We start from the raw sequence: 25,145 nt of genomic DNA, 5'->3' as shown, positions 1-25,145 counted from the left end.
AGATTTATGGAAATCCATATATAAGTTTGTTAGATTTTCTGTTGACGGACCAGCACATGATTTCATTTCATGTTTGCTGCATATTGATGCTATTTGAGCTTCTTAGAAACATCAGTGACATCAGAGCTGTAAGGAAATCTAAAGGTTAATCAATAATCATGTTTTATGTGATCATATGTCTGAATTAAATTGATTATATTAATTTAGTTTCAAAGGTTATGCATTATGTCCTGTTTTCCAAATGAAATAAGCATTTTTGTAGCATCTCTGTAATGGATGATGTTTGGTGGTGGGTGCTGGAGAAAAGATTGAGCTTTTTCTTGTCTGCTTTTGTCTGAATTGTGTTGGGCGTTAAAACAATGTACTCTGACGTTTCTCTACCTTATAATCTAGGGTAATGTAATTATGCCATTCATGTGGACGCCATAGCCAAAGTTGAACCTGAATAACTAATTTTCTGTGCAGCCAAAACACAACATCAAACTCCAGCTGATACAATTTGCATTGACAATACTTTTGTGTGATTGTTCATATTCCTACAGTCCTTCTGTTTATGAAAATAGCTCTGTAAGGAGCCCAGTCAGCATCCGTTTGTGGTTCTCAAAAGCAGCTCGGAGGCTCAGGAATGACCCCTGCATGTGGACACGGGCCAAAATCAATAGTTGTATCATATCACTTATTGGACTGCAACAAGCTGACTGATTACCTCATCAGCTGCTTGTGTAAAAATTAGAGAGGTGGTGAGATCAGAAGATAAAAACACATAAATGAAATAGGGCTAATTAGCATTTTTGGGAAAAGAAGATAAAACCCTTCAGTATACAAATGGAAGAAGTTTTCTGTTATTGAACACCAGGGGGTGGTAATACTGACAAAATCAAACTTCACAAGGCTTTTTAGACAAAATAGCTTGGCACTATAGTTTATACTGATATTTATCATGGCTTATTTGACTCTGAAGTCAGATAAGCTCAGAGCTTTGTTTTGATTAACTCTTATGCAGCCAATAAAACCAGGAAACACTAATTCAGGATATAACAACCAAAATCAATATATCACCAAGCTCTACTGCCTTTTAACCTCCTGTTCTTTTATAATTTCCTCCCTTTTTTTTCTCTTATACAATTTTTATGAGTCAGTGAAATTGTTCATTCTCCACACTTTATTTCATTATTATTTCATTATGAGATGCTTGGTATATTTGGTTGTATTTTTCATTTGCATGTGGGTGCTTGTTCAGAGGTTGGTTTTACAAAGATACGGATCTAACTTATAGTCACACTTCAGATAGACTTCTAAATGTATTACTTGCACAATGCTGCCCAAGTCTTGACTGTCTTAAGTAGATGCCTGTATTTGGCAGTGGATGACAGGAAATGAGGAGAGATAGAGATGAGGAATGACGTGCAACAAAGGTCTCCGGCCGGAGTCGAACCGGGACATTGCGTTTCATTGTCGGCACCTTAACAACTCTGGGCCCCCTAATATCTAAAGCTGTTATTTTATAACAATAATAACAATGTAAAAACTGATAATTCAAAAGGAGTCGCTTGAGAATTATCACTCGACTCTGCAGCTCCCCTCGGCATTATGGAGCTTAATAGTTAAAAGTTTCAGCTCATTGTTTAACTGTACGGCCCACAACATTACTGTTTTGGTTCACTCTCACCACTCTCATAGTGTCGTTTTGGGCTGCAGCATGCAGCTCTTTTCAATGAAAAAGCTCTAAAAACCCACTGTACACTACCTGCCCAGCACCTCAGCACAGACACATATAACATAGTGGCGCATTTAGCAGTTAATAGGCCAGATATTTTCCTTTAGGAGTTGGTGGAGACTAAAATTAGAGCTTTAAGGGAGAGAATATTGGACTTACATTCATCAGGTGGACACAATCACGACTCCAAACGGATGCTAATGTTGCTCTTTAACTGCTGAATGTATAAATAAAGTAAAGTTTGCCATGCCAACTTAAAAGGTGTCAGTTCTGTGTTCCTGTTGCCCACAAGTGGCCAAAAAAGTATTGCAGGTTTAATACAATGTAAATCCTGCAAACATTAGTGTAATTTTGAGTCAACAGGTTAACATTAATGCTGTGTGTTTTCCCTCAGGCCAGAGTGCAGGAGGAGGCTCAGAGAGGAGTGAGGTCCTGGGATGAGAGCTCACTGCTACTTCCCTGTGTCCCCCAGACCTTCAGGCGGTGTACGCTGGGCGACACTCTGAGGTAAAGAACCACACACAAAAATAAAACACCCTCTGCAGACAAAACCCTTCTCTGACAACGTTGACCTTCAATATTTGCTGACTCAAGCGTCCCCCAATCCTCCTATGCCACTTGTTCTTTCTCTCCCTCCCTTTTGGTGTTGGTCTTTTTCTTTCCTGTCTGGGAGCACTGGGGACATTGATCAATGGTATGACTTCTTGGTATGGGCTCAGTTTGGAGTGACCCGCTGTGGTCACTTTGTCACACAGACATGCACACACATTTATGGAAATGGGGGTCTTGACCTCCATCTTTGAAGTGTCCATTTAGGGATTGTGTTTAGAGATGGATGGCAGTTAGAGTGTGTGACACAGGGGGGAGGAGGATTTAGAGGAGGAGGAGATGAGGGGGTCAAGGGGTCAGGAATTTGTGGCTGAGCCTGTTTTGTTCCATACGGCAGCTGGGCGACAGCAATACCTCGAAGACGTCAGGGAAGGTGTGTTTGTCTGTTTGCTGCTGCCACAAATGTAATTTTCTCTTTCACAAAGCCTCCTCTAAACTCATTTGTGTCAATCTAAATTGGATAGCTACAACAATGTTTTTGTTTGTTTTTGGGCCACGAGCAGTCACACAACACTGAGTCCTGACATTAGCTCCTTTATCATTTCTATCAACTCAAGGCCTCACAGTGAAGGGCAGTGTTTGTGAGATATGTGGGGGGATAATAATGTGTGATCCACACAGCAGCAGCTGTCTTCCTCTCTTCTTTCCACCGTCTCCATTACAGATCTGCTGTATCCTCAGCTTTCTGTCTTTCCTCCAGTCCAGCTCAGCCTGTCCCAGCCCAGCTGTCCCCTTCCTTCATTAGTGGTCCCACAACGATACTCACCGGCTGCTTAGGCAAGGTCACTTTTAAAGACAAAAGACTCCTACTTAGTACCTTGTTTTTTGGCTTGCACATTTGTTTGTTTTGTTGTGTGGTATGCTTCATTCCTCTAAAAGTCCACTTAATAAACAAGTTTAAACTTCTCTTCCTACTTTTCTTTAATGTCACGTTCAGCCTACTGCTCTGTGCGGACTCATGTGAGGGTTTAATGTGTCACACTGAACGGATGAACTCAGTTTGTAAGTTTCTATTGTCTGTTTGGAGGCTGACATAAACTCTTGCTGACACAAACTCACTCACTCACTCACTCACTCACTCACTCACTCACTCACTCACTCACACACACTGTCACACGCAAAAAAGACTCAAAAGCTTTCTGCTGTATTTCATCATGGAGAGGTGGGCTGTGTTAATGGCAGTGAAGTGCCAAGTCAGAGAACAGAAGTGAATTCTCTTCTCACTTGTTACCGTGGGACTCAGAGGGAGGTACAGGGCAGTTCCAGTAAAGAGAGAGAGAAGACACACACACACACACACACACACACACACACACACACACACACACACACACACACACACACACTATCGCTTCTCCTCCAGCATTACTCAGTCCTCCTACTGGTTTTCCATGGAAGCATACAACAATAAACTTTAGTTAGTTTAGTGTGTTAGCATGATAATATTAGCTAATTAGCACAAAACACAAAACACAGCTGAGGCTGAGGGGAATGTCTTGGTTTATGACCAAATACCTGCAAAAGTATTGGCATAAATTGAAAATTTGACCTTATGATGGCACTAAATGAAAAGTCAGAGGATTACCAAATAGTTGTCCTTCAAATAGTTGTTGAGATATTTCAGTCTGGAGTTTTCAGTCAAAGTGGTGGACTGACATTTAACAGTCTGACATTGCCATCGCCAAAAATGTGGTGTTTCAAGCTTCAAAAATGTGAGGATTTGCTGCTATTTTTGTTTTATATAATTTTTAATTTAATGTCCTTGGGTTTTATACCATAGGTCAGGCGAAACAAGAAATTCTAAGACATCACCTTGGGCTCTGGGAAGCATTTTTCACTTTTTACTGACTAACTAGTTCATTGGTTGCCCACCACATTTCAAGATAAATCTGAGAGGTCACATCTGTCTTATTTTAGCTTTTTTCTTTTGAAATACTAGATACTTTTACCTCCTTAAGCTGCAGGTTTTTTTTAAGAGAAATATCCTGAGAAGTAAAAACTCTTTACTGAGGCCATAATGATGAGAGGTCACACGTAGATGTAGCTTAAACTGAAGGTGTCACAAGCCAAAACAGTAGAATGATGTATAATCAACAGATTAATTGATAATGAAAATACTCTAGTTGCAGCCCTGATATAGCCAAAGTATGCCTCATTTCACTGCGCGCATAATTTTCTTTCCACCATCACCCTTTCAATTTCACTTCCAGACACTTCAAAAAACAAGCAAAACATTTTCAATCCCTTTCCACTCAGGCATTTAATGCTTCCTGTTACCTGCCGAATAATACTCTGCACGATAGAGCGTGTGGTGTGTGCAGGCACAAAGATGAGCAGAAACATGTTATGTAATTTACCCCATCTGAGGGAATTGACCCCCCTCCCTCTGTAGCGGCTGCAGCTCTTGATATAGTCGATGTTGTTTGATAACTGCACTGTTATTTAGCCAAAGGGTAGATGCAGAACAATGGGGTAAGAGGGAGTGTTCCCCTGAATGCCTGTGGGCCATCCAATTTTCACACATACACACATACCAAACAGAAATAGTCAATAACATTTCTAAAAATGTTCAATTTCACGCAGGATTGTGTTGATGCAGTGTGTGAAAGAGAAGGGAAAAGAGAAGGGGGAGGAGAGAGAGGCAGAGGAGAGTAGTCTGTGTGTTAAAAGAGGGGAACTAGAGGCAGGGGGGCTGGCAGACAAAAGTGAGAGAGGTGAGGAAGAAATGAGGAGGAGGGGAAGGCGGTGCTAAGGCAGACAGCAGGAAAGGAAAGCTGAGAAGAGGAGCAGTGGAGAAAAGTAAGAAGAGAGAGAGGAGGAGGAGGAGAGGACAGGAAAATAAGGGGGCTTCCATTTGAAAGTCCTCGTGTCGGGATATGAAGTCCTGGCGCGCTGCAGAGGCAACGGCAGGAAGCTGGAGTGTTGTAAAGAAGAGGTAGACGACGAAGAAAAGGAAGGAGAGACTGGGAGAATCTGAGCCAGCAGAGGCTGGAGTGATTATTACTTTTATTTTATTTTTTCCAAGAGAGACGGAGACAAGTGGAGGCAGCGATGCAGGGCTCTCACTGGGGTGAGTGTGGAGAAAGAGTGTGTGTGTTTGTGCATGTGTGTTACTTTAATTCTCCAAACTCAGGCTCTCTTTACCCTGCCCTTTATCCCACTTTGGCTTGGTTTACTTGAAGACAAATTTGCGGAAACCTTGTTTTCATGAGCACCTTGAATCAGTGTGAAGCCACTTAAGAGGGTGTCCATTGTGGAAAATGCCAATAATGGAAGGTGTGTAATGGAAAGAGTTTGAGACAAAAGTTGCTTGGCAGGCCAAGCACAAACACAAACACTGATTTTAACAGGATTGGAATGTTAGTGAAGGCAAAAAAAATTGGTGATGTCTTCTAAAATCTGGATAAACTGAGAACTAACTGGTCAAATAGTGATCCCTGGAAAACTTGGTTTCCTGTCATTTTGCCAAAGAGTGAAGGCAGCTGGATGCTTCAGAGTCAGCTGACTGGTGTTAGCTTGAAATTAGTTTTCTAAAGTTGTTAGGACTGTAGCTGCTCTAAATGACCCTGGAGACTTTTGGTCTGAACAAGCTAGGGCAAACAGACCCGGTAGCTTGGATTTGTTGAGGTGGGATGATGAGTTTTTGATGGTTTTCTAATCCCAACCCTGGGTAATCTGCTCATTACAGACTGTTGGGGTATTGATTTGAAATTTCAGCTGTCCCACCCTCTGAACAGTTGGCCTGGAGGAGCAATAGGAAAGAGGAGGAGGGTGGTGTTGTTATTCAATCTGTCTGCACACCCTTACAGTCGAGATAAGAAAGAGCATGAGGCAGCAGATATGTCTCTACCAGAGCAGACAATTAGGCTGCATCTTAGAATTGTGACCCGTACAAAACATTCATGTTTCTTTTGATGACAAAGCACTTTAGGAGACACAGGCCGCAGTTGTTTCTCTTCTGTCTTCCCTATGCGTGTAATTACAAGACTCCTCATGTGCCCTGGGCCACATATTGTAGTTTCTCATCAAGTTTGTTTTGGCCCAAGAGTGATGTTTCAGCAGATATGTTTATAGTCGGAGCAGTTAGAAGGCTGTCCATTCACTCAACTCTTTGTACTAGCTGTCTGTTTGACCGTGTTATTTTGAGGTTTCATTTGAGAGAAGATTGTAATTATGCTGACTGGATTTTGACAGAGTTAGAAGGAGTGATGTTTCACTCCATAAACATAGCGACTGTAAATGGACAGGTGTCGAGACGCAAACGCTGACGTAAAGTTTACCTCAAGGGGAGTAAGACTGAGGGACAGAGAGACGTTTTCTTTAAACAAAACAAATGAGGTAAATATGTGTCACGTGTTGCAGGTTACATATGTAACGCTTTCCAGCTGTGTTGACTCATGCTTCCTGTGTGTGTGTGTGTGTGTGTGTGTGTGTGTCTGTGTGTGTACAGCATTAAAATGTAGGAAAGTAGCACCAAATAAAAGGTAGTGAGACCTCTTTCTCCTTGGTTTTCCTTCCCTTTCTTCCTCATTCCTTAGGGTCCGATATCCAGGTCCAAGTTGGTAAAATATTCAGATTTGATAAGCTTGGCCAACAAACCCCTCATCAAAGCTCACATTCACAATCTCTCTTAGATAGAATCAAAAAAGATTTGTTAAAGAATTTGAAACTGGATTCAGCTTCAGTTCGACGTCCTATCCTCGGGTCTGTTTTTTTTACAGTGATCCCATCAAGCTAAATGTTATGCCAGGTATTTATGTAAAGCCTTGAGTTAAGAAGCATGGTGGAAAACTGAAGGAGGGAGACTGAGAGAGAGACAGAAACACAGGAAGACCAAGAGACGGCAAGAGATTAGACGTCGGCCAGGCTTCTGTTCAGTTTGCTGAATGTGTGTTTTCCACGCCAGTCTGTGTCCTCCCCTCCATCTTTCTCCAGTTTACAGCAGCACGGACAGTGTGTCTGAATACGTCGTCTGCACATGTGCTTCTTTGCCATGTCAGATATTTTCTCAGATGAGTGGAAGTGAATTATATATTGAGGCTGGCACAGTTAAAGTGAGGCTTCACTGCTTATGTAATAGCTGCTGTGAAACTCATTTGTGTGTGTGTGTGTGTGTGTGTGTCTGTGTCTGTGTGTGTGTTATATTCCACATTATTTATTATGGTATTTCACACTAAAGCTGTGACACCTTTGCTGAGCATATATTATGGCCTACTTCTTCTCACTGAAGTCTTGTTGTAAGTAAACCGCTCTCCTACAATCAAGGCTCCCATCATCCTCACTCACTCACATTATTGTCAGTCAAAGTGCTGTTACTTTCAGTGTGAGATAACAGGCCCCTCTCTGCTCTCTGCCCTCTGTTAAACTGAAACAATGGCCTTCCACTGTTCATACAGCCAAAGCGGCGGGGGGGGGTCGAAGGGAAGTTTAGGAGGGAAAACTTTACTCTTCACTCCAGATTTGGGACAATGAGAAGTCTGAACAGCCTGAGGACCTGGATTTTCAAAGATATACTCTAGTAAGCACCATGCTTAAGACAAAATTACATGCACTGATAAGAGATCAGAGCTGCCCCCAGTTAGTCTATTAAGTCTAGGTCTGTGAGTAAAGGCTGAACTGGCCATTGATCCTGACAAACAGAAGTCCACTGGCCACACTAATCCCTGTGTCTCTACCACCGGCATTCTTGGTATTTCCAGTGTCTGCGGGTCTGACCACTGACCGCCGCTGAATAATTGTACGTGGCTGGAAAACCTCCTGGAAAATCCAACATTTGGAGAGGACCAGGAATGTCAGCCATCTTCCTTTTTTCACATACTCATACCTCAATTTCCTTCTATGCCACCTAGTAAACCAGCACTCTTCAGCTCGAGTGCTGTGTCTGACTGGGGATGAAAACTGTTACTGAGATATGTCCTAAACATCCAGTATCAAAAGCTATCAAGTACTGCAAGCTAGCATCAAATGTCTAGTCAGATTCCTAATCTTATTTACTTTTTATTTGTTTAGATAGTTCCTGATTTTACTTTTATAAATTAATAGTTTTGTAGTCACAGTCAACTAGCAGAGACTCCAGGACGTCACTAGTCTAAGCTCAATCTTTTAAGATTGAATGTTAGTCTGGGGAGTCTGCTCTGTATTTTCTACTGCACAAGAGTAGTAGAAAATGACTCTGTACGCAATTGGATAGTCCTTCAACCAATCAGACCAACGATCCAGGTCACGTAGCAGCGACAGCAGCATCAACAAGTTGCTGCGCTTCGGTGGCCGCTATGTTGAATGTAAACAAAAAGCTGCTTGGTCGCTTCTCTATCGTCATCGTGTTAAACCCACCAATAGCACGCCAGGTGGATAAGCCAGTTTGTGACTGGTCCCCGCAAAATTGTAACGGAAGCAGGAAAGATAAACGTACAGGTTTCCAGCCTGAGCTGCAGGGTGAAATCAAATCGCCGGCAGATCGGGCTGGGTTTACTGCCAGTCACTGCTCCCAGCCAAGAATTAGATAAGGCACATAACTCCCCATATAATCACAACAAAATATTACATTTAGAGGTGCTGGTAGGTAGATTGTGTTACCTTTGGACAGTGCCAGGCTAGCTGTTTCCCCCTGTTTCCCATCTCTTTGCTAAGCTAAGCTAACCGGCTGCTGGCCGTAGCTTCATATTTAGCGTACAGACATGATAGCGGTATCAATTTTGTCATCTAACTCTTGGCAAGAAAGCGAAAAAGGCTATTTCCCAAAATCTTGAATTATGGCTTGTGGCTTCTTTTGTTAAATGAAAAGAGGTATTCTGTAGAAAAACATGTTGATACTGTATTTCACTGTCAGCAAAAGATAAAAAAGAGATGACCGCTCTACTTTTAATTAAGTACAGTACATAAAGCATGACGTAGCTTGACGTGGGCACGAACATATGCTTTGTCATACGGTAAAGATTTTACATTGACAAAATGCAACCTACATTTTTTTAGTCAGCTAGTGCTCTCTGTGAAGAAACTCATTTTAAACTGGACCCATAAATAAAGATGTGATTGGCAGTTTGTGTCCCTAAATGACCATTGTGTTTTCACAAGGCTGTGTCGCTACTTTCATGTCATCGACGTCTACTGCATCCCATTTCAATAGATTGCTGGCTGCTCTCTCTGTCAACCCCCACAGGGACTTAGTGAGTCTCTCTGCAGTTAAATGTGTGTGATAGAGAAAAAGAATCTAGGCTTCAGTCACCCCACTCTCCGGCAGCCTCTCACGTCCGAATTGAGGCCAGATGCTTTGAGATGCTAAAGAGCCAAACTGTCCGCTGTCAGACTGACACACACACACACACACGCACACACACAAAACTCGCTCATTCTTTCACCTATTCATTCAGTCTTTCTTCCTGTCTCTCTATCTCATTTCGCCCCATGCATGAAAAAAGTGGGCCTCCGCTGCCATCGCAACGCTTCCAAACAGAGGGAGAAGCTAAAGTCTGTAACAGCAACAACTTGGTTGTAAAAGAATAGAAGGGGAAAAAACTGAACTGTCGGAGGGCCTGTTGCCAATTACTTCTGCACACTTTTTCACTTTTTAGAAACCTTATTTCACCACAGAGAAAACCTGAACTCACACATTTTGTTAAGCTACAATGTCAACCATGTTACTTTGCCAAGGAGGACAATATCTCTCTGGTTTGAGTGAAAAGACTCTTAGCAGTGAGACGATGGGTTAATGAGGACTGAGTCGGTTTGCATGCATTCAGCAATCTAAAGCCCCTGACACACCAACCCGATGGCTGACCGTCAGCAGAAAAGGCAGTCGGACTGATCGGTCGGCTCCCTGACGTCCAAAAAGTGCCTTGGAACACACCGAAACGACGCCGTCTTGAGCGTACGTTCTGCACGTGCGCAAGACGTAATACAAAAAATGAAAACCGGAAATGACAACGCGTCACGTGGGTCTGGCTTCTCCAGCCGATAGTAATTGCAGCTTGTTCTAAATACAATCTCGTATTTTACGAAAATAGTTCACTGAAACGTGTTTCTGAAAACATTTTAAGTGAGAAATAGGCCATACGGTTGCTGAATCTGTCTTCATTTCAGATCGACAAAGGTCCGTTTGAAGGATTTTCTGGTGGAGTGAGTCGCACTGCCCGCCCTCCGACCCAGCAAGTCAGGTTGGCCAAAATGAAGGCCGACAGCTCCTCCGACGGACGACGGCACGAAACAATCCGAACAGACTCGAGTCACTGACCTTGCCAGACTGTCCGACGGCCAATTATCGGGTTGGTGTGTCAGGGTTGTTAAAAACACACACACACACACACACACACACACACACACACACACACACACACTGCGAGACCTTAAAGCCAAGCCATGTGGGGGTAGGTGACAGTGAGCGACCAGTCAGACAGATAGTCATTGTGTTGGAATGAAGGCATATTATAACCTCAGGTCTTCTGGCAAAACATAAAAAGACTTCAGCTCATTTTACAGTGGAGTCGGCTGACTTCATTCCAATACCATTTTCTTGCCTGTTTGAAGTTTTATTGTGGACTTTCAGTGAGTAGATGCGTGACAAATAAATGGGAGAGTAGATTAGGTGTGGAGTGATTGTCTTGCTGAGCTATTGTGTGTGTCAGTGTGTTGCTGCCTTGCCTGTACTTGTGGATTTTCTTTTGTTAGCAGCCATCAAGGATTATTGTGACTCACCTAGCCTGTTGAGAAAGTGAGAAAGACAGATTACCTCAGTCTCTCTGTCTGCCTTTCTTACTCTCTATCCACTGGAATCACTGGTTTTAGGATTAATCAAGGCCACCCAAGCTTTGTATACCAAAGTGGAATATTTCTGCTGGTCCGAACAAGCTCTCAGCTAAACACCACACTCTTACAACATCCGGCTTTATTATGGAAGTGTTTTAGGGTACCACTGACTACTGTTTTTGTGATCAGTTGATAAACTCTACCAGGCAATGACCACCCATTAAAGAAAAAGAAAGGTTAAATATATGATTTTTTTTATGAATGGTTCTTATTAAGGCTCGCATACTGATACTTTTGCCCATACAGTGCCTGCTCTGATCCGACAAGTTTTACACTTTCCACCTGTTGCTTTCACCTTCACACTGGCTTTACCTTTGGTTAGTCACGCTGTGGTGTTGCTGTTGAGGAAGAAGGGGCAGATGAAAATCTAGCTGCAAAGACCAGTGAGCAGGGAGTCGTAGGAGAGGAGGGATGGAAAAGGAAAGAGTGACAGGAGAGCAGTGAAGCAAAAATCCAGCACAGGAGGTAATGAAAAGCGGGGAAAGGGGTGAAATAGTCAGGAACAGGAAAGGGGGATGAAAGTGGAGGAAGGAGGTGGAAGACCCTAAAAACATGGCAGTTGGTCAGGAGGAGGTCAACCTTTACCAATGGTTAAAGCTGCACTAGTCAATATTTTAAAATTAGGAATGGACCAAATGGCTCAAGGTGAAAGGGGTCTTGTACGATAAACCCACAAAGAATTATTACCCAACAATGTGTTTTAGCATCTTTCAGCTCAGCTTTTCACACACAGCTGTTTTTCAGTGAAAAAGCTTTAAAACACAACTGTACACTACCTGCTCAGCACCAAACAGCAGGCAGACACAGTTAGCGGCTAGCTGGTGAACATTTTGGAACATTTAGCAGCTAAAGAGACAGATATTTCCCTCAGGAGTTGGTGGAGAACAAAACCGATTTAAAAGGAGAGTGAATATTGGACATATATGGGTTGGGTAGCCTCCACACGACTCCAAATGAAAGCTAATGTTGCTCCTTGTCTGCTGGATATGTAATTAAGCAACTGTTTTCTAACATTTTTGCCATATCAACTTAATAAGGTGATAATATGTCAATGTTATGTGCCAAACAATTCATGAATGCAGGTTAAAGTCAGACAGATGAACAGAAAATTTGAGTTTTAATCGAGTAATCATTTAAAGCTATTCATTGAGTAAGAATGCCAAACATTTGCAGGTTCCAGCTTCTACAATTTTTAAAGCCAGCTCACTGGAAGCCAAGCATGAGTACAATGGCTAGCACCACACATTGCTAGTATGGACATTATCCACGTTTTAACAGCTGCTACCTTTCTCAACTGTAGATCTCATGACAACATGTGCCCATAACCTCCCCTCCAGGACTGAGGATGCTTCAGCTTGGTTTGTTTTCACAGTGATCGCTCACATCAGCTGAAATTAGCCAAAAGGCCACAGTGTAGATTTCAGCTGTCTTTTTTTTTTTTTAGCTCTTTGTCTCTAATCATTACAATATCTGAAAGAGGCGGACACATGGAAGGAACATGATAAAAGAGAGAAAAGGACATAAGTACTGGGTTCGGTGCTCAGCAGTAGAGATGATGGTTTAGATAGGAAATTATGTCTGCCTTCACATTTGATTTTCCTGTTCAGAGATCTTGAGGTGCTCAGACCTTGGTGTCTGTGTGCTGGCCAAATAATGTCCAAACAGGATTATAGATGCCTGGTGTTCCCAAGAGCTCAAGCCTCTTTGGAGCCTCTCTTTGGGCTACCTGGTATTGGAATTCCCTTAAACTCTCGACCATCACCCCCACCCAGCCCGCCTTTGTGTTCTTGCCCCTAAACCCACTTCTTTTTTTTCTTCCTTATTCTCGCTTTTCTAACTGTGTCCTGAGCCCAGCAGAGTCTCCGGAACAGCTTGGAGGTTGCGTGTGATAGTAAGGGGCGATCTGCTGCTGCGGAATAATGGGCTTCCTCTCCTGGGTAATACTGGCATTATGAACAGACTTATCATAACGGGATTATTTCCTCGTCACAGACCCCACTTCTGGATCTTGTTAGAGACCTACCTGGGAAACTCTTTCTTCTGTCAGTCCTACTCTTACTCATCCTGGGCCAGTTGGTGGCATGTGGAGGATAAACTCTCACAACCACTTGGTGCATTTCCAGTTCCTGTCAGAAGCACTGAGGATGCATTTAAGCTATTCAGCATCATTTAATAGTTTTAGAGTGGTGTAAAGTGGCCCCGGGTTGACCCTGTAATAGATGGCTGAAAAACTATTGGAGTTTATTTTTAAACGCCGAATAAAATGCCTCGCTGACAGAAACGCCTCATGAAAGACTATCAAATGATTTCAGGCACTTGAGATGTTTTCTATTTTTAGTGACTGACTGTTTTTTCTCTGCCTGTCTTGTGCTGCTGAGAGCAGAGGAGGATGTGTGTAATGAGGAAGGTGGAGGAAGTGGTGAGGGCAGGTGGAGGGATGGTAAAAGTATTTTCACTTTGTCAGAGGAATGCAGCCCAGAAGAAGGGGAGGAGAGGAGGGCATCAATAACTTTAAGAAACAACCAGTGAGCAAGATCAAACGGGGAAATTAGCTTTTGGGATTTGTTGCCCTAGTAGCCAGAACAAAACCAAACCCTTGGAGGTCGCAGGGGTGGGAGGGCAGAATCAGACCAGCTCTCCTCTACTCATCAGGGGGTCGCAGGGTTAGGGCGGAGGGGGTTTCACGGTTGACGGTCTCAGGGGGTTGTATATTATATTATCCCTGCCTGAGAGGTCCTTGTCAGGGCTGTGAGTGAAGAAGATGTTGGCACGGCTGGATAAAAGGTGAAAGGAGGTTGTGAGGCGTGATTATTTTGGCATGGGAAGAGATCACATACCACACATATCTTAATCTCTTTGACTCATGAGTATTAATGAATTCTGTCTCCTCTCTTTCACTCTCCCTCACTCCCTGTCACACACTCACAGACATGCTCACAGTTAGTCAATATATAGTCACTGTCAACTGCCAGGAATTGAACCACCCTGCTGACTGATCATTAACGAATGATTAGACCAACCCTATAATGTTGTCCCTCAATTTCCATGTAGTGCTGGATCAGAAACGTTTTGGTCCGACAGCCACTTTGTTTGGAGCATACTGAGGCCCCTAGGCTGCTAGAGTATACTGTAAGCTATTGTTTCACAATAGTGTGCTGTACTTGAATGTTTTTTGTTTGTTTTTAAATTTGAAAGAGTTTGCAACACACACATTTCAGAGGAGTCTGGCAATAAACTACAATCTGATCTAATTGATTAAATTGTGCTCCAATAAACAAAACAAAAACTCCTCTCATTTCCAAAACTTGATATCATCAGACTATTTTCTATTCAGGACTTGCATGAATGATGTGAGCCCTGTTGGTGTGTGTGTGTGTGTGTGTGTGTGTGTGTGTGTGTGTGTGTGTGTGTGTGTGGTGTGTGGTGTGTGGTGTGTGGTGTGTGGTGTGTGTGTGTGTGTGTCAGTCTGTATGATTGTGTTAGTCCTGTGCACAGACATAGCTGGCGTGGATTATTCCACTTGGCCAGATGGATTTGGACTTGGCACGACAGACTGAGGATATGTGTCCCCTCTCTGTGCCCCTGGGAGACTAACACTGATAATACTATCTGCAAATAGAAGACTTAATCTGCTGCCACTTATTGTATTAATACTATGTATCCATGTTTCTCATCTTAAAATAGTGCAGTGACCAAGTGAGGCTATTATTCATTTGGAAAGATGTTTTGATGGGTGGATGAGCACTGTGATCATCAAACAGTGAAGCGACTAGTTTTCAAACCCCTTTAGAAGTAATACACGGAAGACTGCTCACCATGTCAGACAGGGACATTCAGGAAAATCACAGAGCAGATGCTGATGACTGTGACTCATTATCTCTCTCTGTCTGTCATCCTCCGTTTCGACTAAATCCAACCTTTTTTTTTTTTTTCCCTCCTCCTGCCTCGTTAATGACATTGACACTTATCAGTCACCAAAGACATAGAGTGTATTTTATTTAATGATGGGGGGGGTCTGGGGATGTGCTCCCCAAGGAAAAATGTTTCAAATAAACTGCTGTTAAGTGGCTGTAGCTAATGAGTTTTGCGAGTGGCAACAGGCCTAAAATCAACAAATAAGTTTGTATAAAGTAAATGTGTCGCATTTTAATATTACAGATATTAAAGATGATGCATTTAATGGGTTTAATTTGAACAATTTAAGAATAATGATAAAATGATTTGCCTTATAATTCAAAGCAATGAGTCACATTCACAGATTTTTGACACGTAAATGATAAGAAGCTAAGCACAAATCACATTAATGACTGTCAGCACCCTGCAAAAACCATGGTAATTATGTTTCTTGTTTAGTTAAAGCACATCTACAAAGGTAAATAATAAAATTATAAATGGCTGATTTCCATTTAGCTGTTTCAGGGTTCTGGTATTGTGCATGCTGTCTCACTGTCATGGATTACTGGGACACTTGAATACAACAGAGCCGCTGTCTATGTTATTAGTAACACCTGTGCTTTACCTGCTATGACAAGTCAAAATGTCTGCTGTTACTCTTGTTTTCTGCTGAACTTGCAAGGGAAAACATATTAAAACACAGTAGTGGTATTCTTTGTCAGTAAAACGTATCAAAACACTTAATATTTAGGCGGGTTAGCATCTAGGCACACCAGTGCTTTGAGCTAAATGCTAATGTTTACATGTTAACATACTAACAATGGCAATGCTAACATTCTGATGTTCAGCAAGTATATATTTAACTTAATTATCATTGTTTCAACCAACTACAGGTCTTATCTCAGGCTACAATTGAACTTTACATAAATAAATACACTGAGGAAACAAATGCCAAACTATCAAGCAGGAAAAATCATGATAGGTCTTTTTCCACAGCAGACATTTTGACTTTTCATAGTAGGAAAAGCACAGGTGTTACTAATTACATTAACGATGGCTCCATTCTTTTCAAGTTTCCCAGTGAGAGTGAGCCAGCATGCAAAATACAGCACCATGAAATCTAACAAGTTAAATGGAATTCAGCCAAAATCGATGTCATTATTTGTATCGTGCTTTTCCTACTGTGAAAAGCTAAAATATATTCTGTCGAAAATACTTATTGTCTATAAAAAACTGTATTACTACAGGCAGCAGACATTTTTACACAGGTGTAACTGATAATTAAACTGTCTGCACATTTCTTTCACTGCCTCAGAAGGCAGAATTAAATTACATTTTAGTGGGCTAAAGGGCCATAAACTTGGTTGTGACATCATTGGCAATCAGAAGAATGTATTATGTATATATTATTATTATTATTATTATGTATCTAATATCAAAGGAAAAACCTTGTATGGATGGGTACAACTCTCCAACAGAGCATGTGTAATAGTCACATCTGTTACATCTCGAGTATGAATACATTTTTTCCTTATTTTCTCTCTCATCAGAGTGTGTGGTGTGTCGGACGCCGTCGGGGTGCCATGGCTCTAGTTCAGGCATTACCTGTGACCGTGACTGACCACCCCAATCCAGGTCTTGACGTCCAGCAGTGTCGGCCGCTATCATCCCAATCCCCCTCAGGTCCCTGCCCTGGCCCCTGTGGGCCCTGCAGTTCCGGGACCGCCATGGGTTCTGTCAGCAGCCTCATATCAGGCCGGACGTATCAGGAGAGACACTGCCGGGCCGCCAGCGAATTCACCACCAAGTCACGCCGCTCCACGCCGGCAACCAGCTGCTTCCGGCTCCAGGATAACACCCTGCGCAGTGGGAGCTCCCTGGAGCAGCTGCTGGTTATCAGCAACCAAACACTTTCCCAGGCCGAGGTTCTGCCTCCACCGCTGCCCACCAAGAAGCAGCCCCGGCCGGGTAACTCTGCTGGGCCAGGCAGTGGAACGGTGGCTATAGCAGTAGGTGGTGGCACTAATGGGAATTTTGGGTATGTGAGCGACGAGGTGGTGGTTGGAGACTGGAACGACAACCTGGTGCTATCAGCTGCAAGCCCCTGCAGTGACTCGGAGGACCAAAAGGACAACAGGACTCTGAATGGCAACATTGGAGGACCTCCTCCCAAACTCATCCCAGTGTCCGGACAGTTAGAGAAGGTAAGAGGAGTAGACTGTAGAGCTAGACCAATAAATCAGACGGTCAGATATATTTAGCTTGGGCGATAAGTAACAAGAACCTGCAGTACAAAAATGCAATTTAGAAACAGTGTCTCCATTACATAGTTTTATCCACCAGAGAGCACTGACAAGTTTCTTGGTCAAAATAAAATTTCAAAAAAGGATATGTATCCGATTGTTTGTTGTTGTTAGTTTTTAATGTAAAAAATAAAAACTTTAGGCCGATATATATCTTTACCTTTTAAAACTCATAAATATCAATATCAGTATCGGCTTCAAAAATCCAGTATCGCTCTACAGCGGATTGTGCTATATTTACAAGAGCCCGACCAATACATCGCCATGGCCAATATAATTGTTGTTGCATAAAGATGTTATGGTGTAACATCTGTGGTGTTATGGCGTAAAAGTTTATTCTTGACCTTGAAAAGCATCGTTTGACAAAATAATCTTAACTCAATGTCCACTTACAAGCTTTTTAGGAAGCTATTAAACCACATCACAGTCTTCTGAGCTAACTCGACTTACTTAAACACTGTGAGATGTGGCTGAAAGCTCTCGAAAAAAGCTAGTGTTTTTGTAATTACGGTATCTGCCGGAGCAAAACTCCTACATAGGCTGAGCTCTAATACATGCTATTTGTTTCACCTGATAGAAATATTTGATAGTGACACATTTGTGGCAATAGGGTGTTATAGAAAGTAGAAACACTACCTCACTGGAAGTGTTTAAGTGCCGTTCAGCATGACATTGAATCAGCTCCATAAGTGCTGTTGTGTAGATGTAGACCGTGACCTCTGACCTAAAGATATTTATAGAAAAATGTCTGCTTTAATTACAGCTCAAGATTACACGCTGTGACCTTAAATATCATAGCGAGGACTTTTCTTCTCTGCTTTACCTGGAATACACACTGTACTTATGAAACAGATGTGAGCATTTCTGCAGTATGTGCTGACATGTTTTACAGCAGATTACCTCAGCAGTCTAATTGGCTATTTATTTCCATCGATCCAGAGAAAAGCTTAATCACTGGCCTGACAGGCTCTGATGGATCATTTGACAGCTACTCACCTTGCAGACACATCATGATCAATGTCAGCGCTCACTTACATTCACTGAAGTATTTAGTGAACCCTGAGGAAGATCGTTAAGAAAAATGCTTACAGAACATGAGGAGCTTTCACCCCCCTCTCTCTTTGTCTTGCCTCTCCCTCCAATTTGTTTCTCTGCCCTTTAATCAGATTTTCTCTGTCCTCTCCCTCTCTTGCCTGTCTCTCTATATCTTAAATGATAGAAAACATCATTAAGAAAATTGCTTAACGAAGCCCATGAATATCAATTAAACCAATTAAACTAATCAGAGCCTGGAGGGGTGACCTGCCAGCATATCACTCACCCCTCTCTAATGAGTTTTATTCAGCCGTTGCTAATTAGCACAGCTTAGCTTTTATCAATCACTAATGCTGTTTTTTTTATTATAATTACTTTCAGAACATGGAGAAAGTGCTGATCCGTCCTACAGCATTCAAACCTGTCATTCCCAAGAATCGCCACTCTGTCCTGTACTTGTCACCACGGCCAGGGGGCAGCAGTCTGTCAGAGAGCCAGGCCAGCCTCAACCTCCTGCTGCCCCTTGGGGGATCCAACAGCACCAGCGGCACAAATGTCATTGGAGGGAGCGGCAGTTCCAGCACTGAAGGAAAGCGCAACTCCTACAGCGCAGGTCGCAATGCTCGGAGCAGCCAGTCCTGCTCCATGTCAGATTCAGGGAGGAACTCCCTCTCCAGCCTCCCTACTCACAGCAGCACAGGCTACAGTCTGGCCCCCAGTGACGGCTCCAGCTCCGGATCTGGCTCCGGGGGCCAGATAGAGCCCGTGCCAGGCCTGGTCCGAAACACTTCAGCTGCAAGTGGGAGCCACGGCCACACAAACTCAGACAGTGGACGTTCCTCATCCAGCAAGAGCACAGGATCGGGGTCGCTAAGTGGGCGCGGGCAGCCCCTGTCGGACAGCGGGTCCTGTGGCCACTCGCCGCCACCTGTGGAGGGCTACGAGGCGGTGGTGAGGGAGCTGGAGGAGAAGCTGAGGGAACGAGACCTGGAGCTCCAGCAGCTCCGGGAAAATCTGGATGAGAATGAAGCTGCCATCTGCCAGGTGAGACATAAAGACACTCACCACACTAACCAAATCTTCCTTTAAACTCCAAATGAAGAACTTCAATATGATGTTAGTACAGCTGAAACACTGACCTCTCACCCATGTCTTTTGTGTTGAAAGGTGTATGAGGAGAAGCAGCGTCGCTGTGAAAAAGAGATGGAGGAGCTGAGACAGAGCTGTGCAACAAAGATGAAGCAGGCTTCTCAGAAGGCCCAGAGGGCACAGCAGGTGCTACAGTTACAGGTATGCTAAGTATTTAAAAACCTTTTTAATCATTTACACAGAGAGAGATGTTCAAATTGTTACTTTGCTAGTCTCATGTTTTAGTTGTGAGTCTGGAGATTCTTTCTTTGAGGGTGCATGTCTTATTCAAGATGGACATATCTGTTTCAGTATGTAAGGCAGTTGTAAAATATGAATCTATGTGTGTCATCAGGTATTTCAACTACAGCAAGAAAAAAAGAAGCTGCAGGAGGACTTCTCCTCTCTGCTGCAGGACAGAGAAACGCTGGAAAGGAGGTGTGCCACCATCCAGAGGGAGCAGACCCAGCTGGGGCCACGTCTGGAAGAGACAAAGTGGGAGGTGAGTACTCTTACAAGCTTATAAGCTTAAAAGTATTTGAGGTTTATGGAACAAGAGAGCCAATCCACAATGTCACTTTGTAATCTGCCATAAGAGACAATTTGTTCTGTATTTCAGCACTTTCACCTCTCTATCTCGCCTTCCCTTGACCCTTCAGGTATGTCAGAAGTCAGGAGAGATCTCCCTCCTGAAGCAGCAGCTAAAGGAGATCCAGTCAGAGCTCAGCCAGAAGGCTGGAGACATTGTGGTGCTAAAGGCCCAGCTGAGAGAAGCACGTTCTGAACTGCAAGCCAGCCAGGCTCGATCCCACGAGGCCGGGACGGCCCTGCGGACGCGATCTCTGGAGCTAGAAGTCTGTGAGAATGAACTCCAGCGGCGCAAGAGCGAAGCTGAGCTGCTTCGGGAGAAAGTGGGCCGTTTGGAAGAGGAGTCGGCCCGCCTCCGTGACACTCGGTCTAATCACAGTGGACACTCTCTACCTGGAAATCTAAGCATGAAGGGGCAATGCATGAGCCTCTCACTCCAACAGGGTAGAGGTATGGCAGGGAGGAGGGGTCCCAGTCCGTCTTTGTATCGGGATGCAGAGGAGACTCATGTGGTCTGGGGAGGGGACAGTGATGAAGCCAAGGCTCAGAGGCAGAATGCAGAAGCAGTGTTGGGATTCAGACAGCAGGTACATGTTTTTACTGCATCTTTTCCAGGCATAAGTAATGAAAATGTCTTCTACGTTTCAGAGGAAAATATTGTACTTTTTTCTCCACTACATTTAGATCACACAGTTATTACTTTGCAGAACAAACATATGATTAGGTTATATGATATCATCCATTGTTATAGACTACAAATAAACTACAAACTACAAAATGGTATATTAAGCAGTTAAAAGTGGCTCCACCGCAACTTGAAGTGCTGCTTGCATGTTAATGCATCAATATTAATAATATTCTACATAATGAGTACCTTTCAATTTTAAACTCATAACTACATATTGCTATTAATACCTTTGTACTTTTACTTATTTAAAAGTAAGCTTTACTTGCAATAAAGTATTTCTGCATTATGGTATTACTTTCAGGAGCTAAATACGTCTTCCACCACTGAAACCGTGCAGTTTCATTATTTCTATCTCATTTTCGCAGGTGGACAGGCTGAAGGCTGAACTCATGTATGAGAGGAGGACTAGTGAGGAGCAACTGTCACGGTTTGAGGATGAGAGGAGGGTGTGGCATGAGGAGAAGGAAAAGGTAAAAAGGAGGAAGGAGAAGAAAAAAGGTTTTTTCTCTAATCGCTTGGGGATTGACTTTCAATCTGTCATTTTCACTCAGTGCCATACATGTCAAAATAGTTTACTCTGATCCTCCCTGCTGATGTATTTACTTACCGTACTTCCTTCCACCCAGGTAATCCGCTACCAGAAACAGCTGCAGCAGAACTACATCCAGATGTACCGTCGAAACCGGGACCTCGAACGAGTGATGAGGGAGCTGAGTCTGGAGCTGGAGAACAGGGACATGGAGGACTATGAGGGTCACAATGGCAGCAACGACATCCACTTTGAGGAAATCACCGCCACTGAAATCTAAAAACACACACACACACTTACAGTAATATGTGCACAGAAACATGGAAATACAACAAAAGACTCAGAGGATGTAAACCAAACATTGAACTCCAGGCCAAATACTGCACTATTTTCAACATGGCTTTCCCTGGACCACTGAGCGAGCACTCACCACTCATTACTCTCAAAAGGGAGATCTCCCAAATGTGCATTTTTACTTCCCACTAACAGACAAGTACTCCAATAAATCCCTATAAAGTGTCCCTTCCGGCACTTTTAACAGGTTTTATTCCACTACAAAGCCAGCACAAAGACTTATTTCCTTCTGTGGGAGCAAAATCAGTGAAGAAAGTGTTTCTTCCTCAAACCACGTTCATATCAGGGTATCGATAATTGTCGGGAACGTAAAGCAAATTTTTTTTACTACAGGCACAGCAGTCTGGTCAAAGTGCAGTCACACATTTCTCAGTAGCACACAAGGTTAAACACCCAGCCACCAGCATGCAGGTAATGATGCATCATGACAGCAGTCCCGTCAACACCGCCGCTACTGGCTATTACTGATGATCTCATCACCCCAACAGCTGCACTAGTCCTCCAAGTAAATGCTGAAGGGAAAATAACCAACCAACTATTACAACATCTGCTGGTTATATTATATGGTGTTCAGAGGATCAGCAGTTCATCAAATGATGAGAATATTTGTGTTCCTGTGCTCTATTTTCTCAGCAGAGTGTATTTGAAAAAGAATGTATTGTGACTGTTATCACTCCAGAGAAATGCAGTATAAATGGTCATCACTGGCATTTAAAGAATATGCTCACCAAGGCAACATGGTATCATTTTGCACAACTTTTCGAGATACAGCTGTTGTTCCTGTGGAGTAAATCATCAGACTTCAACAAACCAGTTTTGACATTCACATGTGGACATCCTATCTCTCATTTCCCAAACCACGAGGACACAGAAACCAAACGCCTAAAGGTTAGCTCCTGTTGTATGTATGTGCTTATGTTTTCTAGACCACCAACAGTCATGCTGGTGCACTCGACTAATGTGTCAGCTCATTCAGACAACGCAGCAAGCTCTGACATAAACATTTACATTTTTCAATTATGTAGCACTTGAAAGCAGACCGTAGCATGGGAGATATCACCAGGATGCTGCTGATTCTCCTCTTCTCTTTCTATTTCTGCCTTTGTCTCTATGTCTGCTCTCTCTTTCCATCTCTGTCTCTGCTTCTTACTCAACTATTTTTATAACAGTCAGTATCAGGAAACTAAAAATGGAGCATATTCTTTCAGTTTGGTCGTCACCGAGAGATTTAAGGCATGCTATGTCAGAGTTTCCGTTTATTCTTCTTCATCCCATTAGTCCTCTTTATTTAGCTTTTGGCAGCCCAAAGTCAAATAACACTTTTAAAGTCTTCCTAGTCTCTCCGAGACTATAATATTAACTGACTGCTATACAGGTAGCAAGACTGGCATCTCTGCATGTCTTTGTTATATCAGATTTCAGAAGAAGCCAGTTCACGTAGCGGTGAGATGAGAATTTTTCAGATGCAGTAGCTCCAGCTCTGAATGTCCTTATGGCAGGTTGGCCATTAAAGCCCTAAATATAAACCGGTTGGGAGCATGTTAACATTTGAAGCTGTTTTCTCACAGTATATGCAGGGCTTTGTATAACACTGAGCATGGCGGGTGTCTATGGGGAAAAATAGTGGGCTGAGAACTTTTATTTTACAAAGAGTCTATATCAAGGAATAATAGTTCAATGGAAATCTATATAATGGAGGAGATGTTGTATATTTTTATATATATATAGCACCTGAAGATATTTTGTTGTAGTACTGATATAAGTGTGGGTTTAATATACAAAGTAAAAAGGACTTTATATATATATATATATATATATATATATATATATATATATATATATATATATATATATATATATATATATATATATATTTCAAATGATGGATCAGTTATAAATGGAGGCGGCAGCATAGAGTGCACCTAATATGTAATGCATGAAAATATGTTTACATTGTATAATCTCTGTGACACAAACCTAGTCTAATGACCAAACTTTGCAGCTGATAAAACAGTCGGAAGCTTTTATTTTAGGCTCAGTTTTGTCTCTCCATTTTGATTGATCTTTCATTTGATCTTCAGTATCATAATATTGAACCAATTCACGTCTTCATCGTTGGGTTTCGTGCACGTTGTTAGTTTATAAAAGCATGAGAAGGGTCATTTTTGAGTGACTTCTTCATTAAGTTGAGGTCCGAGCTGATGCAAACCAAGGAAATGTTATGTTTCCTATACTTGGAATTTCAATTCAACCCTCACTAGTAGTCACTCACCACTACAGATGCAGCACAGGTACAGATTAACAACAAACACAGGTGATGCAAACCGTTTTTCTGTTTTTCCCTCCCATCTCAGTTGTCTTCATTGTTGCATAACCGTTTTCTGTGTAAATATGTAAAACACTTAATAGTATAACAGAGTGACATTGTCTTTTATTTAGACAGAATATCTATTTCAAATGTAGCCACTGTGACTAGACCAAAGCAACGTAACACATTTTCTTTTTTGTGGCATTTTTCTCAACTTTTTGTGTGCATTTTGTTTTTATGTTTACTTACGTTGTGTCTTCAGTAATTCATAATGTAGTTGTCCATGTATATTTTTGTGTACATTTCTTGTACAAATGACTGTGTTTTTAATTAAAGAACAAGTTGTCACACCTTAAAATTACTGTTGATTGATGTGCTCTTTTACCTAAAAGACATCAAGTGTGAGTAAAGTATACTGAATGAGCATTTATTGAATTTAAGTCAAATACCTGAAGCACTTTATAATAACTCAAAGGCATACCACGCTCAATTTCATCTTTAAATTTAATAGCATGTCTGAATTGAAACATTTCCCCTTGAGCTTTTCTAGCACTTATTTGTGTAATATTTATCAATGTTTTCCCCCACTGGCCATCTGCAGAAGAAGTAAGGCACTATGCACACTATATTCCAGTTATTTTGCTGCCCATATCTCCTCTAGCCTACTTTGATTTAAACTCTGACACTGGCCTTCATGTCCTGCATTTCTCATTGACATGTTTTTCCAACTCCTCCACATGTCTGCATAAGCTCAGTCCACAGCGTGGTGTAATTAAGCCTCTAAAGTGGCGGATTGCTCCAGAGCACAAGCACTTCTGCCAGAAAAATGCAGCACAAAAATACTGAGCAGCAATTTGTAATAATCCCCCCAGACATCCACTAAACCCAAACTATCAGTTTTGACATAATACAGGGGTTTAATCTGGGTATAAATCTATAAATCTCATAACTCAGGTTTGGGTAATCTCCCTCTGGCAGGCCTGTGGGGCTGCAGGACGGAGATGCTCCAACTGAAAAAAGTGCAGACCACTGGCTCCACAATCAGACAGTGCTCAGAGGTCACGGCAAGGATGCCACGTGTCAAACAGTGGCACAATTTCAACCAAGGAGGAGTTCATGAACCATGTGATCTTATCACAAAAGACATATTATTTTTTGTCCAGTTAATGTGCAATGTATGCGCTTAGTAA

The 25,145-nt window shown here is 42.4% G+C and overlaps 1 protein-coding gene across 3 annotated transcripts in view; it reads left to right on the top strand.

Moving 5' to 3' along the window:
• lzts2a (leucine zipper, putative tumor suppressor 2a) overlaps window positions 1-23,440 on the top strand; it is a 40,202-nt gene extending 16,762 nt beyond the window's left edge. Inside the window, exons 2-9 of one of the 3 annotated variants that reach the window (XM_078273266.1) lie at window positions 2,112-2,224; window positions 16,573-17,226; window positions 18,742-19,404; window positions 19,528-19,650; window positions 19,844-19,990; window positions 20,148-20,663; window positions 21,130-21,234; window positions 21,391-23,440. In XM_078273266.1, the coding sequence (XP_078129392.1) occupies window positions 16,606-17,226; window positions 18,742-19,404; window positions 19,528-19,650; window positions 19,844-19,990; window positions 20,148-20,663; window positions 21,130-21,234; window positions 21,391-21,573 (2,358 nt within the window). In that variant the 5' untranslated portion in view covers window positions 2,112-2,224; window positions 16,573-16,605 and the 3' untranslated portion in view covers window positions 21,574-23,440. Of the gene's footprint in view, window positions 1-2,111; window positions 2,225-5,069; window positions 5,397-10,440; window positions 10,588-16,572; window positions 17,227-18,741; window positions 19,405-19,527; window positions 19,651-19,843; window positions 19,991-20,147; window positions 20,664-21,129; window positions 21,235-21,390 lie in introns of those variants that run through there. The other 2 variants (XM_078273265.1, XM_078273267.1) reach the window with 2 other exon arrangements.
• Window positions 23,441-25,145: the final 1,705 nt, after the last annotated feature.

Source organism: Sander vitreus, chromosome 17 (assembly GCF_031162955.1).
Source record: "Sander vitreus isolate 19-12246 chromosome 17, sanVit1, whole genome shotgun sequence".
Lineage (NCBI taxonomy): Eukaryota > Metazoa > Chordata > Actinopteri > Perciformes > Percidae > Sander > Sander vitreus.
This window is presented reverse-complemented; position numbering and strand designations above follow the sequence as displayed.